The 13,241-nt window shown below is 36.9% G+C and overlaps 1 protein-coding gene across 6 annotated transcripts in view; it reads left to right on the top strand.

Moving 5' to 3' along the window:
- LOC137392236 (uncharacterized) overlaps window positions 1-10,720 on the top strand; it is a 38,130-nt gene extending 27,410 nt beyond the window's left edge. For 4 of the 6 annotated variants that reach the window (XM_068078896.1, XM_068078898.1, XM_068078899.1 and 1 more), the window contains 10 exons: window positions 78-215; window positions 437-604; window positions 704-880; window positions 1,461-1,589; window positions 2,003-2,134; window positions 5,742-5,903; window positions 7,905-7,962; window positions 8,046-8,471; window positions 9,265-9,450; window positions 10,056-10,720. In XM_068078896.1, the coding sequence (XP_067934997.1) occupies window positions 78-215; window positions 437-604; window positions 704-880; window positions 1,461-1,589; window positions 2,003-2,134; window positions 5,742-5,903; window positions 7,905-7,962; window positions 8,046-8,471; window positions 9,265-9,446 (1,572 nt within the window). In that variant the 3' untranslated portion in view covers window positions 9,447-9,450; window positions 10,056-10,720. The remainder of the gene's footprint in view (window positions 1-77; window positions 216-436; window positions 605-703; window positions 881-1,460; window positions 1,590-2,002; window positions 2,135-5,741; window positions 5,904-7,904; window positions 7,963-8,045; window positions 8,472-9,264; window positions 9,451-10,055) is intronic. The other 2 variants (XM_068078897.1, XM_068078901.1) reach the window with 2 other exon arrangements.
- Window positions 10,721-13,241: the final 2,521 nt, after the last annotated feature.

Below are 13,241 nucleotides of genomic sequence, written 5' to 3' on the forward strand. Positions count from 1 at the left end.
CAGCATTTATTGTGGGAAGCCTTGATAAATTGTACATACATACTTGTACATATATGGATCATCTGTTATTTAATTAGAGCGCATTGGACATCGAGCGTAATCGCTCAGCTAACCTGAGTGCTGCCCTTGACCTTGCCAAGGCTCAGGCCCAAGAAGAAATGGAGAATGAGAGACGGCGCATAGCTCAACTGAAGAGTGAAAGCAAGGCAAAGCAGGTTTCTGTCTTACAAGTTTTTTTAATGTTTTGTTTTTATGATCATGAAAACAAAATCATATTTTTGTAGTGGAAGAAGAGCGTGTCTTGGGATGTGTATTCATGACATGTACGCTCTGTGGGATAATCGCTTGTTTACTGTTTTAGCCCTGCTCTGTAGCTCACTAGTCATACAAAATGGAGTTTCTCTCTGAATTTATTGTCCCTTTTTGGTTTTGTTAGCGAGATCTCGAAGAGTTGCGCTCACGTCTGAAGTTGGAAATGGCCGCCGTGCAACATGAAAGAGATGTCGCCCAAGATGCAGTAGATGCCAATGGAGTGCTGAGACAGCAATTGGCAGTCGCTGAAGCATCACTTAAAGATCTTGAGAAGAAGCTCCAGAAACTTTCCGTATGTACAACAGTAAAATGTGTTAAACCTGTAATGTGTGGCGGTAGAGAGTTTGGACAGTTTAGAATTCTGTATATTGCTAAGATTTTGTATATCCAGCAGGAGAAGAAAATTTCTCAAGACTCGAATGATCATTCGGAACAGATCTACAAGAAACTGAGGCTGATCGCTCTTAGATTGAAAGATGCAAGCTGCAATGCCCAGGCAGAACTCTCTGATGTCTTTAGCGAGTTGACTGTGGTGAATGATGCCTTGGACAGTTGCAGAGACTCTACCGTAAGTATGCCTTCGGTGCTGCCAGAGTTGTCTGTCTTGCTGTTGCTCTCTCATCTAGTTCATCTTAGTACTTGTCTCATGACTGGTGCCGAGCTGTCTTATACTATCTAGCGTTTGGCTGCCATCTTGTCTCTGTTGGTCTTTCAGTTTACAATTGATTTCTTTATTTAATTTTGTCAATAGCACTCGTTGTTTGTTTTTCACTCGAGAACTCATTGAGCATTTCATCAAATCCTTTCTTTCAACTTAACGACTCATAAAAGGACATTCTTCAAGTTTTTTGCTCTTTGTTGATTGGCTCTTTGTTGATTGGCTCTTTGTTGATTGGCTTTCTCAACACCCTCTAGTTGATCCTGCATTGTTCTGATCTAAGTCACACCACTCTTCTATTTTCTGGCTCCATCGTTATTCTGCCTTGTTCATTGATTGGTCAGATATGTCAACTGTCAACACAGAATTAACATCTCACGTATGTTCACTCGTACTACCTCACAGCCAGTGATACAGTCAATTAATGAGGAATCACCAAGAGCTCATGCGTGGTGTGATAGCACTGTTGCAGTGGGTGTTGCTTTTGCAGAGCTTTTCTAATCCCAATGAGTCGGGCAGACTCCTAGAGTTCGTTGAGAAACTAAGTAGTGAGAAAGAGGAACTAAGACAAGCCCTTGCTCTACTTGAGGCAGAGATTCAGCGCTATAGGCTTAGAGAGGTAATGCCGATGTGTCACGCATTGTATTATTAGCTACTTGCACATCTGTAGAATATTCTAGAAAAACAGTTACAGTAGTCGATCAACTTCCAGTTCAGTATTATTACTAGTTTTTTATATTATGTTCTCATATCATAGGATTATATATTGTGTATAGCATTACTTTGCATGTGTGATGTTTGGTCCCTTCTAAGCATGCATTTGCTTGTGTACACATAAAACACTAACACTTACGACAGCTATTTTTAATAATATTATGTTAAGACTCAATGTGTTCCCTCACGGTTTGTTTGCATTTCCTGTTGTCTTGGCATTGTGCTACTCACCCATGAAGCTACCCCTATGTGCATAGACTTGTTGAGGTTGTAACCTGAATGTTTCCTGTTACTAATCATGCCCTTGTTTCGTATAAGGGTTCTCCTCTATCCCTCCACTGGAGGTCAGTCATAACTGATCTTTATGCTCGTGCAAGGAAGGCTGAAGCAAGAGCAAGAGGCTTAGTCTATCAGAAAAAGGTTCTTCTGCTTCAGTTGGGAGGCTATGAGGTAAAGCGAACGAGTTTATCTCATTTTTTCTGGAATTATTCAGCTTTAGCTTATGCAATTTTGCTGTTTTTCAGTATTTTTAGACTGAATTTTGGTTAAATTGGATGGGCTGTAAAAGAATGCATTTGAATAAAGAACCAAGATACAGCATTATAGTGGAATCCCTGGTTACGGCGTCTCTGCTTTGCAGTTTTTTCACCTTCCGATGTGGAACACCCAGTTGTTCCGGCTCCTCGTTACATCATTTTCCCCAACCATACAACATGTCTCTCTGAAATTCAAATTTGAACAGTATCGCTTGGTCTTTCTTGTCAAATTAGTTTGAAAAAAGTTTTAAGAAGGTTGGCTAAACGTTACAGTAAATGCGAGGCAAAAATCGCGCACTGAAAAGGAATATTAAACAATTGAAATGACAAAATTAGAGTATGTTTAGTAAAATATTAAAACTTAGCTTTCAGTGTGTGTTTAGTAAGCTAAACTCGTGTAAGTTAAATTCAAAGTTTCTATTACGTAGCGTCACAAAGGTTTAGTGTTCCGAACACGTTGCATTCAAGCCTCTCTCACTGCGGTTAGCCACTACGTCTGTCTCGATGGTAAGGCCTCCATACAGATTTGTACATGGTAGGCTAATGTTGCTGATCATAACCACTGAATCCGGTTTAGAGCCGGTTCAGAGCCGGTTCAGATCTTATAGCCTGCGTTGCAATTCGTTGGAGCTTTCAATTTTTATTTTATTTTCAAATTTGTAAGCATTTTTTATAACTACAGTGAATCTTCGCCATACAACATTAACTCGTTCCGGTGTTGGCATTGTATCGGGGTATTGAAATCCATAGTTATCTAATGCAAACACCCTCTGGGGAAAAATATCAAAATTTGATATACATGTATGTACGGTACATATTAAAAATTAGTAACAAAATAGTACCTATATAGTTACCTACAGTAATTTTGGTATATTTAGTGGTTATGCAATAAAATGTAGCATTACTATGTACAGTATGTACGGTATGGAGCTCTTATCTTCTAGACAGATGTATAACATAAACTTTGAATTTAACTTAAAGGATAGCCTATCAAACACACACTAAGTTTTAGTTTATAATTTTATATATATAAGTTTTAGTATTTTACTAAACTTGAACTTTGTCATCGACTTAATCTTTATTTCGTTTTCACCGTAATTTATAACGAATAGTGTTGAACTGAGATAAAGAGCGAGAGTGAGCATCGTATTCCTTTCAGGCATTGGCGAAGGGATTCCGACGATTAGCCTATTAGTATTTTCACTATTCAGATGTATTCAGCCGCCAAATTCGAATTCTAAAGATGTTTTTGTTGATGTCGAATGGCAAAAAAATGAAGTATAGAGGAGATGAAAAAACATGTTTCACATCAAAAGGCGAAAAACAGTAAAACCGGGACGTCGTAACCAGAGGGTGCGCTATATATAAAAATAGCCTAGCAAAAAGGCTGAGGCTGATGGCATTAGCTTGGCTCCACCCAAAGGAGAGTGCAAAATACAGGCGACATTAGCATTGCTTCGCCCACAAAAGGGTTGAATTTATTTTCCCAAAATTTTGACGACTAAGACGAAAAATAGAGTGTCGCCCTCTATTTGAACATCACCAGTAATCGCCACTATAGATTAAGGGTTGAAAAATAGGGCATCATGATGTTCAAATAGAGGTTTTACTGTAGTTTTTTTCAAACCTTTGTGCTTCCGCGTGTTTCCATCTTGTTTTGTGTACCTTGACTGACAGATGATAGTAACCTTCCTTGCCTTTCCTAAGCAGGGTTATATGACCTTAGAGTCTTAGACTATATTTGACTACCGTCATACCTCTACATACAGAGTGTCCCAACATGTGAGAAATTCGAGATACGAGCTGACTTTCTAGTAAGTTTCTTTGTTGAGATTAGAGATGCCCCGATTCTAAATTCACCAGCCGATTCAGATACCGATCCGATATACCGATCCTAATTGAAAAATAATCCGATTCAGATACCGATTCAGATCTTTTGTGTTGCATAGATAGTAGCTCATTTTATTATGCAAATACAAACATAATGCAAAGAAAACATGAATATTATTGTATTTATTTGTTTGCATTTATGGAAAAAAATATATACATATTCACATACTGACATACCGTGCATGTAGTAACAAAACAGTCCATGTTTCTTGTAATTTGTAAATAAAGGTAATTACTGTTAGTGGTACAGTTCTATCTGTGATAACGAAGTCCCTCTTCTATTGTTGGATGAACTGCTGTGCCTGTACAAGTTTAGAGCAAATCAATGTTTCTTTTAAAAACCGTTAGTGATTCAATTATCTCAGTAAGACGTCTCTTTTCTTCCATCATTATCAATGTAGCCGAGCGTACTGAAGGGGGATTCCCTTGCAACAGATGTTGGAGGACAGGCTACATACCGATACGCCACCGGGGTTACCGTTTTTTGTACAATACAAACGATCCATTGTATCGTCAGGATCAAGAGAGTGATGGATAACTTTATGCGTCGACTGTTTAAATTACTTTCGTAATGCTAGTAAATAGAAATATTACACTGCGTTCTTGTTTCCCACTTTTGTTATCTTGTTCGTGATTGCTTGCAATAAAACCTATCGCTGTGATTGGGAAATACCACACTTTTTGTTTACATTCTGGCTAAAAAGTTTCCTTCGCTGTGTTGATCAGGCTATAGGCATGAAATAAATTGTGTGGCAGACCTGAAATTCATTAAGTAAAAGTAAGAAGCTTACAGCTGATGATTTTTTATTAGTATAGCAGGCTAAAATACAGTTTTCTGCTAAATGGTTGATCTGTAAAAAGTATCGGAAGGTTCAGATTTTTTAAGAAAAGATCGGCCGATACCGATTCAGATACTTGACACTCATATCGGCACCGATTCTGATACCAAAATCGGGGCAACTCTAGTTGAGATACGAGTAATCTTTGGGAGACAAGCTGGTTCTTGATGGTTATTATGTGGCGAGTATGCGAAAGGCCGCTTTTGAGAACAGCATCGCTCGGTCATTCGTATTGAATCAGTTTTAAAGAGTTTTTAAAAGGTTGGCTAAAAATTATAGAGAAAGTGAGGCAAAAAGCGCCTAACTGAACACTAGAAAAAATAGGAAACACAAGTAAAATTGAAAACACATGAAAACTTAGCTTCAAGTGTGTGTTTAGTAATCTAAATTCTTCTAAGTTAAATTTAAAGTTTTTACCAAGTAGGGTCACAAAAGTTTTGTGTACCAAATGTGTTGCTCTCAAGTCTCTCTCAGACCGCCGTTATCCACAACAAACGTCTCGAAGATAAAAACTCCATACAGTATTAGTGTCCATAAAGATGTTGAATTTTATTGCAGATCACAACAACCAAATAGGTATTTGCGACTTTGTTAGCGTAGGTACTGAATTAAAAACATGTTTTTTCACCGTAATATCCTGTCATAGTGTGCTAATGGATTAGTTTGTATATAAATATTTTATATAGGAAGTAGTGCCTTGTGTCGCGAGTAAATTGACATACAAGCTCAGTCCTAGAACGCACCAAGCTCGTATGTCAAGGTATGACTGTACGTATTTTAACAATTATTTAGGAATGTGAGCAAGAGGTCATGAAAAAACTGACCAATATGGGTGCCATCAACACCTCTTCAGTGCTCAATGTCCGACCTCCTCCTCGCAGAAGATTCCGGGCTTGGGTGCGAGCAGTGATTGTGACTAGACGCCTCAGGTGGCTAGTCACACGTTCACGAAAGGTGAGGAAGTTGGGACTGTGTTGGCACCATCAGATGGTAGCATCTCTAAATGCAGGTTTTTGGAAGCTGAATGATAGTGTTCAATTCTTCTTGCAACTCTGTTAGTTCAGCTCGAATATGGGTATTCATTCGTGCAATGAAAATTGCTTGGGCTGACAGCAATGATATATGTGTATATGTGTATATCTATAACACATATATAGAGTTGTACATCAAAGAGTGGCAGCTGTGATGATGGTCACAGTTCATACATACCCTTATCAGCATTAACTATATAAAAAGGGGTAAAGCCAGTCCATGTCACTGAAACCAGTAGCGAGCAATTCGCAATGATTTCTTTTGCTAATTTCTGTATATTCCATTTTGTCAACGAAGTACATATATATGGTAACTCTTTTTTTATTGTTGAAGATGGGGACATGGATAATTTTAAATTAGCGCTGCTGGCGTGATAATCATAGTTGAATATGAGTGTCACGTTCACAGTATGATTGCTTTGCAATGCTGGTGTTTTCAGACCAATTCTCATTTTAAAAATTTGCTAGAAATGTCAAATTTGCTATTTTATTGAAAGTTTGTTTCAATAGAGTAGTGAGGTAATTATAATAATTGTTCAAGTAAGTTCAAGTGTGCCCACTACTATCACAGCAAATCTCAATGCTGATTGTGGCGCTACATTGCGGGTGTTAATAACTGTGAAACTGGTGCTCAGAGATTGAAATGCTTGTGAATTATATTTAAATTGGAACGAAGGTTGTTTCTTTTAAGAACATTTTGGAATGTATATTTTATCTTTGTACAGAGAACAACAATGGTAACACCTGAATGACTTGGTAAAAACTTTGGACACGTTTCCATCACCACATCAACGACCACTAAAACATATATTTTAATTTCATTTTAATTTTAACATTTATTACATTGTACAGTTTATGTTAGAATAAAATGTGGAGATTATAAAAACAAAGATTTTTTTGTAAAATTACATTTTAAAATATATTTTCCGTTAGCCCTTAATAGGAAGTTCCAAAATCTGTTGATTCTCATATTAAAAATTTTTACCCACATATATTTTATATTATAATATCTAGAACAGTGTGTTGGATTAGAAATGAAGTTGGAGCTTAGAGCTGTGAAATCAAATTCACTAAAAGTTTTATCAGAAATGTTCTAGTAAAAAAGGTGAAATGTTCTGTATAGTTACATGTGATTATTGTGAGGAAGCATGCAGCCACTTGTCAGCGCATGATCATAATCATCTTCTGCTGAGTTGTCCCAGATGTCATTATTTTAGTACACCTTTATTAGTATAAGTTTACTACAGAATGTTAAATATATTACTGTTATGTTATATTACATATTATGTTATTCATATCAACCAGCCACGCAAAGTTAAATTTTAATTATCCATTTACTAATGCTCGCTTCCGTTGCTTTTTTTGGTGTTACTCCCTGGCATTTCTAGAATGTGTACCATTGCTGGTGTGCAGTGTGGAAGTGTTCAAATCTTTTGAAAAAAATCTATGAAAGGGTTGTATTCACTAGTTGGTTTATTAGGGCTTTTTCTACTTTTGTGGATGCGGTGTATTGCCAGGCTATACAAATGCTCTTTTACCGAGTCCAGTTCTAGATCATTCCAAAGCAGCAGACGTTCGGTTGAACTTTAATCAGCACCCTCTGAGCTGACAGCTTATTCACATAGAAATATTTATAAATGCTTCATTAAAAAAACTTGAGCTTATGCAGCTAATGAAAAATGTGTCTGTTTGTACATGCTGGAAATATTATAGACATTAGATTGTATTTGTATGTAATGTAGCAATCAAACCTGCATATTTAAAAAAGTTCCATCAAAAAGAAATATAACTTTTGTCTTTTCGAGCAGAATAATTAGGTTAAACATGTAATTCAGTTCCAATCAAAACTTTCCATGCTAATTGATTGGTTGTTCGTTGTTCTATGACTCTGGTCATAGCCTGTACATGTATTGTATGTTGGTAGCTTGTGCGAGACGGTGTACACCATCTACTCCGTAATGAGCCAGAAGCACCCACAAATGGTAAGACTTATTCTATAATGAAGTTACTTTTATCTTATTTTTAATCATTCTATAGTTTGCTGACAGTCGCTATCTTGTTACAGAAACACAGGAAGCACCAGCTGCTAGTCCAGCGCCAAGCCAACCTTCAGCTTCTGGCAGCAAAGCTTCAAGGTCACATCGTACTGCCAGACAGTCTCAACCCAGTTCCACTATCTATGGTGCTGGTCACCGACCAGACACAAGTAGAGGTGGGCGGTCACCGCATCCATCCGTCCAGTCTTCCAGACAATCTAACAGGTCCTTCAATTCTGCTGGCAAAAAAAAGTCGAAAGTAGTCAGTGAGGATGAGCAGAGACTATCTTCTCCAGGCAGCTCTCGCTCCACGACTCCGCATGGTGCATCGGGAGGGAAAGAAAGACGTAGCATCTCCTCCTACACACCAACATCTTCCAGAACGAACTCTCCATCCCTGCACCCGTCTCCTTCAGCGCCCAACAGTCGACGTCGCTCTCCATTCCCTAGGGAAAGTATGTTTGCCATGTGTGGTGTTTTAGCGCAGCTCTAAATTTCTAAGGAAAAATACCCATGACGGATACAGGGTATATTCACAGAATTGCCTATTATTGCCTATTATTACAGCTTGTGACAATTATGTTAATAGAGCTCCTAGTAAAATTAGGGAAGTTAGTAATTTTCAATGGCTAGTCCACTTGAGGTTCTTTTACTTATTTAGTTTGTAGCAAACATCAGAGTTTAGCTAGAGGCTAGTTAAACACAGAGTTAAACATAGAGTGTATTACCCTGCATATCTAAATTACAGTATATTGAAATGGGGGATCCCCCTCAATTTGGAAGTCAAATTCAAACATGCAGTTCTTTCATAGAAAAATGCAAGCGCTATTTAGTCATCATGTGTATAGGATAGTTCTAACAGTTGACATGCTTTCACCACTGGTGTGGTGTAAGTGTGATGTAAGTGTGGTGAGATTTTATTGCCAAGAAAAACAATAGCCGGGGCAAAAATGGCTTTTTACCTTGAATTAGATAGACTTCTGCTATATGCCTATGACAGTCACCGGTAGACATCTGTTTGGATATGGTAGCACAAGGCAGATCCATAAACCTGCACCAATTTATCTTAGACTTGTCTCTAGTTGTCATAGTTTTATCAACCTTTGTAACACCGTTATGAGTGCTATTTCCTATTGAACGAATATCCCTGAAATGTTTCTAGTATAGAATTAGGTTTAGAACTAAGCAAATCAGAACAGCATTTCTATTTGAAGAATCAACTGTCATAATAATCTCTTATTGTTTTAGGCCAGAGTTCTCCCGCCCTTTCGGGGTCATATAATCATAATCGACATCGCCAATGCTTTCCCCAGGAGGTATATGATAAGCCCGTTGATCGGCCAATCTGCCATGATGACAGCGTCGTCGAGAACATAAACCGGCTGGAACGGTTGCAGGAAAGACTTTCTGAAATGCCCAAGCCAACATAGACTGGTTAGTCGAATGTATCTGCTGCAAGTTCTGCAGCCGGTACACAGAATTACACAAAAATAAACACAATAAACAGAAATAAACAAGCACTTTCATTCAAAAGGTAGAGTGGTAAATGTTGGTGTTCAATATGTTGAATAAAAGTAAATTTTCTGTACAAAAACATTTTTATGACTCGTGCAACACCGGGCATCCATCTAGGAGCGGATAACCCTTACTTTTAATGCTAAGCACTCATTAAAACACCACATCAGTTTAACCTTTGACCAGCGCTGCCTACTAACTTGATGTAGGCAGATAACACCTTATATTTTTAAGGTGGTTTCTTTACTCTGTATAAAAGGTTTACACTCATATGTATCCTATGCGCGTACTGAAGGTAAAACAAGCTTTATACACAAAGAAGTGTCAATGTTGTTATACTAAAGTACATCTAATAAGTCATGGTACTTGATTATATCAGCAGGTAACATCATTTGAACCCAATGAGCTATGGTTTTGTTTTTCAAAGATGTGTTATTCACCTTGTCAGAGATATGTTACATCTATCTCACCATTACATTGTAATATTAAAATAGGTTATTAAATACAAAATTTTATACTTGTAGGGGCTCTACTTTCCGTCATGGAACATTCCAGTGCCTGCAACAGACCTGTTTGCTGCCATCAAGCTGCTGATAATTCCCTGTACATTTATATGCGCCTCGTGAACAGTTATACGTAGTCTAGTGAATGTGATCACTGCTGGTTTATTTATGAATAATTATTCCTTGTAGTTGTCTTCTTTTTAAGTTTATTTATATCAAGTCTTATCTCATATCGACACTGTGGTGCTCGAGCTATCATTCTGGAGGCATGTCTCTGTGATGGCTCTACGCAAGTTCATATTTTGTTTTATGGATGTTATTTTTAGTTAAACAGGTCAAATCTGATCTATGAATACAGCTCCAATTTTAATCACTATAAAATCTAGTGGCTGATGACAATTAGCACGGTTGTGTGCGGTTTTCTAATTAAATTCTCCAGAGACAAATCATGCCAAATGTAACAATTGAAGTTAAGCATTTTAACCTTTTAGTTTTACAGAAATAGCACAGATTTCCTGTGACATTTTTCATTTGACCTTCAATGCAATGTTTAAACGTGTAGCCAATACTGCCCTAGATTTAAATGTTATAGATTTTTACACCTACTCATTGCGTTCACTATTCATTGCAACACATTCTTTCTATAGAATACAACAGAGTCTCCTGATGCTCTTGTAGAACGGTGAGTTGTTATCCATTTTAACTGTTGTTTATAGCAGCTAAAACAACACAACACAAAGTTGTACAACACAACACAAAGTTGTACAACACGACACAAAGTTGCACAACACAACACAAAGTTGCACAACACAACACAAAGTTGTACAACACAAAGTTGTACAACACAACACAAAGTTGTACAACACAAAGTTGTACAACAGTTGTGCAACATACAAATCAAGTCATTTATTTACAGACAAATCATTTACCATTTGAGTTCTTTATTAAACATTCAATACATATTATGTAATGATCAACATAATCATTTTTTGTAAAAAATTATTATTTATCAGAATATGGGCAAAGTAGCATGTGTAAAAACCGTGCAACAAATTGATATGTATTTGCTGAAAACAACATGAATTGCTATAGATTGCGTGACTAATGTATAATTACAGTTATTTATTGTGAGTATAATCGGTACAACACGGTTTTCTGTCTGTCCGTGCTGTTTTTGTCTAGTTGGAAACAGTAAAATTAAGCAAAAGATCATGTCGTGTAAATGCCTTTTTAAGCACCGGTCTTACAAATTGTTATTATGACATCACAATCATGTTAGCACAATGTAATGGTCCCTTGACCTGTAACTTTTCTGAAGTTAGTAAAAAACTCAATATATGTAGCTCTATGTTGGTTGAAGTCCCTATTATAACATGCAGGCCACTGGCTATTTTCTCCTTTTTATTACACAGATAAGTAAACTATTTAATTATTACTGTTACTGTTGCATTCATTACTGTTACTTCCCTCATTTAACTTGCAGACTTGATTAGCAGCAACAAAATATTTAGCGCTTAACATTTCCATTTAGTCATGTAACAGGCAGAGATTCAGCGCTATAGGCTTAGAGAGGTAATGCTGATGTGTCACTCTTTGTATTATTAGCTACTTGCACATCTGTAGAATATTCTAGAAAACAGTTACAGTAGCCGATCAACTTCCAGTTCAGTATTATTACTAGTTTTTATATTATGTTCTCATATCATAGGATTATTTATTGTGTATAGCATTGTGTATTTATGTATTTATTATGTATTTATTGTGTATACTTTGCATGTGCAGTTTTCGAGTTCTTTTAAACAAATCCATTTTTTGTGTACACACAAAATACTAACATTTATGACAGCTATTGTTAATAATATTACGTTAAGACTCAATGTGTTCCCTCAGTGTTTTTTATTTCCTGTTGCTAGGCACTGTGCCACTCACCCATGAACCCAACCCTATGTGCAAAGACTTGCTGGAAGTCGTAATCTAAATGTTTCCAGTTACAAATCTTGCTTTGTTTTTACGAGGTTTGTCTCCCCTATCTCTCCGGTGGAGGTCAGTTATAACAAATCTGTATAGTCACGCGAGAAAAACTGAGGCAAGAGTGAGAGGTCTCATCAAAAAGACATTTTTCTTCTTCAATTGGGGGGACACGATAGGTTTAGTTTATCAGAAGAAAGTTCTTCTGCTTCAGTTGGGAGACTATGAGGTAAAACTTCAGTTGGGAGGCTATGAGGTAAAGCTTCAGTTGGGAGGCTATAAGGTAAAGCGAACGAAATTTTCTCAATTTTTATGGAATTATTCAGCTTTAGTTTCTGCAAATTTGTTGCTTTTCAGTATTTTTAGATTAGATCTTTTCGTCAAATTGGTTTGACTGTAAAATAATGGATTCGAATAAAAAGCCAAGATATAGCAGTATCTTACCCAATTTTGCGGTATTAAATGAATGTCTGCAATGCAGTCGGGTATTGGCCAAACTTAGCCCAGGCATTGTATTAGAGGGGTTGATAGTATTCTGATATGCAGTGCATCCAGTTAAATAGAGAACATGCATATTCATTAGTCAGTCATCAAAAAGCCAGTTGATGAGTCGACGCTTTTTCATTCTTTAAAACACAAAAAATATTTATCAAATAAAGTTCTCCGCAAGCAAATTTGTTTCAGCAATGATGTTTGCAAAAGGCATCGCGTGTTTTCTATCATGTCTATAGTCAAATCAATTAACAAAGAAGTATTTGTTATACTCCAAGCGGTACATCGTGTTAGGAAAGTATTTTATAAATTAATGCTTGTAGCATTAATGCTTGCGATTAATTGAGAAGATATCCATCCAAGTCCCACGAAACAGTTATGCCTTGTCAGCCAATCAATCTCATCGATTTAATCAAGTGTATCATTAAGATGCTTTTATGTACATAAATAAATTTGTTTGTGTTCATGTTATTGGTTAGGCAGCAGAAATTGTTCTGTTACCTGAGTTTCAGTTTTGCAGTAGAGAAACAGTTTATTTCAAACCTTTGCATGTTTCCTTGTGTTCGCATCGTATAGGTTGTGTACCTTGACTGAGAGATGATAGCAATTAACGTTCATGTGTTTCTGTAGCAGAATTATATGACCTTAGGCTAGATTTGACTACATATTTATACAAATATTTAGGAATGTGAGCAAAAGGTCATAACGAAACTGACCAACATTGGCGCTGTCAACATTCGGTGCTCA

This window comes from Watersipora subatra, chromosome 3, assembly GCF_963576615.1.
Source record: "Watersipora subatra chromosome 3, tzWatSuba1.1, whole genome shotgun sequence".
Taxonomy (NCBI): Eukaryota; Metazoa; Bryozoa; class Gymnolaemata; order Cheilostomatida; family Watersiporidae; genus Watersipora; species Watersipora subatra.